This window comes from Platalea leucorodia (assembly GCF_965183815.1).
Source record: "Platalea leucorodia genome assembly, contig: HAP1_HAP1_SCAFFOLD_232, whole genome shotgun sequence".
NCBI classification, from domain to species: Eukaryota; Metazoa; Chordata; class Aves; order Pelecaniformes; family Threskiornithidae; genus Platalea; species Platalea leucorodia.
The window spans coordinates 70,735-76,932 of NW_028121332.1; the positions used below are offsets into that span (position 1 = coordinate 70,735).

A 6,198-nucleotide genomic window follows, 5' to 3' on the forward strand; every position below is an offset into this window, starting at 1 on the left:
GTGCTGTTGGCGATGTCATTGGCCAGGTTGGCGCCATTGATGATGTCATTGGCCACTTTGATGCTGTTGGTGATGTCATTGGCCCCATTGGTGCCATTGATGATGTCATTGGCCACATTGGTGCTGTTGGCGATGTCATTGGTCATTTTGATGCCGTTGATGATGTCATTGGCCACGCTGGCCCTGTTGATGATGTCATTGACTATGTTGGTGCTGTTGCTGATGTCATTGGCCGCGTTGGCGCCATTGATGATGTCATTGGCCACTTTGATGCTGTTGGTGATGCCATTGGCCCCATTGGTGCCCTTGATGATGTCATGGGCCACATTGGTGCTGTTGGCGATGTCATTGGCCATGCCGGCTCTGTTGGTGATGTCATTGGCCCCATTGGTGCCGTTGATGATGTCATTGGCCCCATTGGTGCCGTCGATGATGTCATTGGCCCCATTGGCGCCGTTGATGATGTCATTGACTACGCTGGTGCCGTTGATGATGTCATTGGCCCCATTGGTGCTGTTGGCGATGTCATTGGCCATGCCGGCTCTGTTGGCGATGTCATTGGCCACGTTGGCGTCATTGATGATGTCATTGGCCCCATTGGTGCCGTCGATGATGTCATTGGCCCCATTGGCGCCGTTGGTGACGTCATTGACTACGTTGGCGCCGTCGGTGATGGCATCGGCCACGCCGGCGCCGTTGATGATGTGATTGGCCACGCCGGCGCCCCGTCGGCGACGTCACCGGCCGTTTCCATGCCGTCGACGATGTCATCGGCCGCGGCGGGGCGGGGCGCGGCGGGGCGCGGCGGGGCGGGGCGGGGCGGGGCGGGGCGGGGCGGGGTCAGTCGCGCTTGCGCAGGCGCAGGTAGGTGAGGCCGCTGGCCAGGGCGAGGCCGCCGCCCAGCCAGGCCAGGCCGAAGCAGTGGCCGAAGCCGCCCCCGGGCGGGCGCCCGCCCTGCGCCGCGTACAGCCCCGCCCCCGCCAGCGCCGCCAGCCCTGCGCGGCGCCGCGTCAGGGGGGGGCCGGGGGGGCCGGGGGTGCGGGGGGGGGACCCAGGGGTTGGGGGCACCCGAGGGTTTGGGGGGGACCCAGGGGTTGGGGGGGGACCCAGGGGTCTGGGGGGGACCCAGGGTTTGGGGGGCACCCAGGGGTTTGGGGGGGTCCCAGGGGATTCGGGGGCACCCGGGGGGGGACCCAGGGGACCCAAGGATTTGGGGGGGACCCGGGGGTTTGGGGGGACCCAGGGGTCTGGGGGGGACCCAGGGGTTGGGGGCACCCGGGGGGGGACCCAGGGGTGCAGGGGGGGACCCAGGGGACCCAAGGATTTGGGGGGGACTCGGGGGTTTGGGGGGGACCCAGGGGTGCAGGGGGGGCCCGGGGCACCCAAGGATTTGGGGGGGACCCAGGGGTTTGGGGGGGTCCCAGGGGATTCGGGGGCACCCGGGGGGGGACCCAGGGGTGCAGGGGGGGACCCAGGGGACCCAAGGATTTGGGGGGGCCCCAGGGGTTTGGGGCACCCAGGGGTGCAGGGGAGGACCCAGGGTTTGGGGGGGGGGGACGACACCCAGGGGTCTGGGGGGGACCCAGGGGATGGGGGGCACCCAGGGGACCCAGGGTGGGGACCCAGGGATTTAGGGGGGCACCCATGGATTTAGGGGGGACCCAGGGGTTTGGGGGGCACCCGGGGGGGGACCCAGGGGTGCAGGGGGGACCCAGGGGACCCAAGGATTTGGGGGGGACCCGGGGGTTTGGGGGGGACCCGGGGGGGGGGCCCAGGGGTTTGGGGGGCCCCCAGGGGATTTGGGGGGCCCCCCGGGGGGGGGGGGCGGGGTGCACCCACCTGCCAGGAGCTGGGTGCCCCCCGAGGCGGCGAAGAGGCGCCCGCGGGGCCCCGCCTGCAGCTGCCAGAGGAAGAGGGCGAAGGCGCCGCTGGAGAGGAGGAGGGCGCCCACCATCAGCCCCTGCACGGCCCGCAGCCCGGCTGGGGAGAGGCCGTCAGCCCCACGCCGCCCCACGGCTGCCCCACACCGCCCCACGCCGCCCCACGCCGCCCCACGGCTGACCCACGGCTGCCCACGGCTGACCCACGCCGCCCCACGGCTCCCCACGCCGCCCCACGGCTGACCCACGCCTGCCCCACACCGCCCAACGGCTGCCCCACGCCGCCCCACACCGCCCCACACCGCCCCCACACCGCCCCACGGCTGACCCACACCGCCCCACGCCGCCCCACGGCTGACCCACGGCTCCCCACGCTGCCCCACGGCTGCCCCACGCCGCCCCACACCGCCCCACACCGCCCCACACCGCCCCACGGCTGACCCACACCGCCCCACGCCGCCCCACACTGCCCCACGCCACCCCACGGCTGACCCACGCCTGCCCCACACCGCCCAACGGCTGCCCCACGCCGCCCCACACCGCCCCACACCGCCCCACACCGCCCCACGGCTGACCCACACCGCCCCACGCCGCCCCACGGCTGACCCACGGCTCCCCACGCTGCCCCACGGCTGACCCACGCCACCCCACGCCTGCCCACAGGTGCCCCATAGCGGCTGGGTGCCCTGTGTGTGCCCCACATGTGCCCCATGGGTGCCCCATAGGGGCTGGGTGCCCCGTGTGTGCCCCACATGTGCCCCACACCTGCCCCACGCCTGCCCCACGCCTGCCCCACGCCTGCCCCATAGGGGCTGGGTGCCCCGTGTGTGGCCTACATGTGCCCCATGGGTGCCCCATAGGGGCTGGGTGCCCCATGTGTGCCCCACGGGTGGCCCATGGGTGCCCCACACCTGCCCCATAGGGGCTGGGTGCCCCGTGTGTGCCCCACAGGTGCCCCACGGGTGCCCCACGGGTGCTGGGTGCCCTGTATGTGCCCCATGGGTGCCCCACGGGTGCCGGGTGCCCCACGGGTGCTGGGTGCCCTACAAGCGCCCCATGTCCCCCCATCCCCCACAGGTGCCGCGTGCCCCCCGCGCCCCACACCCCCCCCGCCCCCCGCCGCCCCCCGGCTCCTCACGGGTGTCGGCGACGCCGGCGCAGACCCAGCCGCGGGTGCCGTTCTGGAGGGCGCAGTCGTACCAGAGGTTCAGCGTCTCCGCGTCCGGCAGCACCCACCACGCCTGCGGGGGGACGGGGCAGGCGTGGGGCGCGCCGTGGGGCACGCCGTGGGGCGAGCCGTGGGGCCCGGCCCCCCGGGACCCCTGCTGTGGGGCGATCTATGGGTGCCAGATGCCTGGGTGCCCTGCTGTGGGGTGATCTATGGGGCTGAGATGCTTGGGCACCCTGCTGTGGGGTGATCTATGGGGCTGAGATGCCTGGGTCCCCTGCTGTGGGGTGATCTATGGGTCCCAGCCCCCTGGGTCCCCTGCTGTGGGGTGATCTATGGGGCTGAGATGCCTGGGTCCCCTGCTGTGGGGTGATCTATGGGTCCCAGCCCCCTGGGTCCCCTGCTGTGGGGCGATCTATGGGGCTGAGATGCCTGGGTCCCCTGCTGTGGGGTGATCTATGGGGCTGAGATGCCTGGGTCCCCGGCTGTGGGGTGATCTATGGGGCTGAGATGCCTGGGTCCCCTGCTGTGGGGTGATCTATGGGGCTGAGATGCCTGGGCACCCTGCTGTGGGGTGATCTATGGGGCTGAGATGCTTGGGCACCCTGCTGTGGGGTGATCTATGGGGCTGAGATGCCTGGGTCCCCTGCTGTGGGGTGATCTATGGGGCTGAGATGCCTGGGCACCCTGCTGTGGGGTGATCTATGGGGCTGAGATGCTTGGGCACCCTGCTGTGGGGTGATCTATGGGGCTGAGATGCCTGGGTCCCCTGCTGTGGGGTGATCTATGGGGCTGAGATGCCTGGGTCCCCTGCCGTGGGGTGATCTATGGGTCCTGGCTGCCCAGATCCCCCGCTGTGGGTCCCGCTATGGGTCCCAGCCTCCCAGATCCCCTGCTATGGGTCCTGCTATGGGTCCCACTATAGGTCCTCCTATGGGTCTCAGCTGCCCAGATCCCCCGCTATGGGTCCTGCTATGGGTCCCGGCTGCCCAGATCCCCCGCTGTGGGTCCCGCTATGGGTCCCGGCTGCCCAGATCCCCCGCTATGGGTCCCGCTATGGGTCCCGGCCGCCCAGATCCCCCGCTGTGGGTCCCGCTATGGGTCCCGGCCGCCCGGATCCCCCGCTATGGGTCCCGCTATGGGTCCCGGCCGCCCGGATCCCCCGCCGTGGGTCCCGCTATGGGTCCTGGGTGCCTAGATCCCCCGCTATGGGTCCCGCTATGGGTCCCGGCCGCCCAGATCCCCCGCTATGGGTCCCGCTATGGGTCCCGGCCGCCCGGATCCCCCACTGTGGGTCCCGCTATGGGTCCCGGCCACCCAGATCCCCCGCTGTGGGTCCCGCTATGGGTCCTGGGTACCCAGATCCCCCGCTGTGGGTCCTGCTATGGGTCCCGGCCACCCAGATCCCCTGCCGTGGGTCCCGCTATGGGTCCCAGCCTCCCAGATCCCCCGCTATGGGTCCCGCTATGGGTCCCAGCCACCCAGATCCCCCGCTGTGGGCCCCGCTATGGGTCCCGGCCGCCCAGATCCCCCGCTATGGGTCCCGCTATGGGTCCCGGCCACCCAGATCCCCCGCTGTGGGTCCTGCTATGGGTCCCGGCCGCCCAGATCCCCCGCTGTGGGTCCCGCTATGGGTCCCGGCCGCCCAGATCCCCCGCTGTGGGTCCCACTATGGGTCCCGGCCTCCCAGATCCCCCGCTATGGGTCCCGCTATGGGTCCTGGGTACCCAGATCCCCCGCTGTGGGTCCTGCTATGGGTCCCGGCCACCCAGATCCCCCGCTGTGGGTCCCGCTATGGGTCCCAGCTGCCCAGATCCCCCGCCGTGGGTCCCGCTATGGGTCCCGGCCGCCCAGATCCCCCGCTATGGGTCCCGCTATGGGTCCCGGCCGCCCAGATCCCCCGCTGTGGGTCCCACTATGGGTCCCGGCCTCCCAGATCCCCCGCTATGGGTCCCGCTATGGGTCCTGGGTACCCAGATCCCCCGCTGTGGGTCCTGCTATGGGTCCCGGCCACCCAGATCCCCCGCTGTGGGTCCCGCTATGGGTCCCAGCTGCCCAGATCCCCCGCCGTGGGTCCCGCTATGGGTCCCGGCCGCCCAGATCCCCCGCTATGGGTCCCGCTATGGGTCCTGGGTACCCAGATCCCCCGCTATGGGTCCCGCTATGGGTCCTGGGTGCCCAGATCCCCCGCTGTGGGTCCCGCTATGGGTCCCGGCCGCCCAGATCCCCCGCTGTGGGTCCCGCTATGGGTCCCAGCCTCCCAGATCCCCCGCTGTGGGTCCCACTATGGGTCCCGGCCACCCAGATCCCCCGCTATGGGTCCCGCTATGGGTCGGGGGCGCCCAGATCCCCCGCTGTGGGTCCCGCTATGGGTCCCGGCCACCCAGATCCCCCGCTATGGGTCCCGCTATGGGTCCCGGCCGCCCGGATCCCCCGCCGTGGGTCCCGCCGTGGGTCCCGCTATGGGGCGGGGGCGCCCCTACCTTATCGAGGGTGGCGACGAAGAGGAGGAGGAGGACGAGGACGTGGAGGGCGGTGACGGCCAAGAGGAGGAAGCTCATGGCGGGAGCTGGGGCGGGGGAGGGGGAGGCGTGGGGTGAGCGAGACCCCCACCCCTCCCCCCACCCCCAGCCCCCCTTTCCCGCCCACCCCCCCCCCTCCCCCCCACCCCGCCGCCTTCCAGATGTCTCCCTCCAGATGTGGCGGCGGGGGAGGGGGCGGGGGGAGGGGCACCCAGGAGTTGGGGGAGGGGGGGATCCCCACCCCTCCCCCACCCCCCCACCCCCACCCCCAACCCCCTCCCACCTTTCGACCCCCTCCCTCGCTTTTGGGGGAACCCGGGCGTCCGCCTGCGCGATTTGAACCCTTACGGGGGCCACGCCCCTCCCCCCCACGCCCCTCCCCCCACCCCCCCACGCCCCTCCCCCCACCCCTCCCCCCCACCCCAACCCCTCCCCTCCCCCACAAGGGGACCCAGGCGTCCGGATCCGGACGCCTGGGTCCCCTTGTGGGGGAGGGGAGGGGAAGGGGGACCCCACCCATCCCCCACCCACCCATCCCCCACCCCCCGCCCCAATCCCGCCTCCTGATTGGCCGAGAGGGCCGGGATCCGCCGGATCGCGCGTCCTATTGGCTCCTGCACCCCGATTG

At 71.8% G+C, this 6,198-nt stretch overlaps 1 protein-coding gene across 2 annotated transcripts; it reads right to left on the reverse strand.

Moving 5' to 3' along the window:
• Nucleotides 1-642: 642 nt before the first annotated feature.
• Nucleotides 643-5,932, reverse strand: EMP3 (epithelial membrane protein 3 (MAM blood group)). 2 transcript variants are annotated; one of them, XM_082338768.1, is made up of 5 exons: nt 5,854-5,932; nt 5,532-5,617; nt 3,019-3,121; nt 1,840-1,928; nt 643-995 (listed from the first exon to the last, which is right to left on the reverse strand). In XM_082338768.1, the coding sequence occupies exons 2-5, from the start codon at nt 5,607-5,609 to the stop codon at nt 768-770; spliced, it is 498 nt and encodes a 165-aa protein (XP_082194894.1). In that variant the 5' UTR covers nt 5,610-5,617; nt 5,854-5,932; the 3' UTR covers nt 643-767. The 2 variants fall into 2 exon arrangements, with proteins under 2 accessions (XP_082194894.1, XP_082194895.1); XM_082338769.1 differs by having other exon boundaries at nt 785-995; nt 1,840-1,980.
• Between the last annotated feature and the right edge of the window lie 266 nt (nt 5,933-6,198).

Bases quoted from the DNA above. Each gene is read 5' to 3' on its own strand.
- EMP3 (XM_082338768.1), bottom strand. From the start codon at position 5,609: ATGAGCTTCCTCCTCTTGGCCGTCACCGCCCTCCACGTCCTCGTCCTC. The intron at 3,122-5,531 runs GTAGGGGCGCCC...GTCCCCCCGCAG, and splicing joins TCGTCGCCACCCTCGATAAG to GCGTGGTGGGTGCTGCCGGA. The intron at 1,929-3,018 runs GTGAGGAGCCGG...CCTCCTCTCCAG, and splicing joins CGCCGGCGTCGCCGACACCC to CGGCGCCTTCGCCCTCTTCC.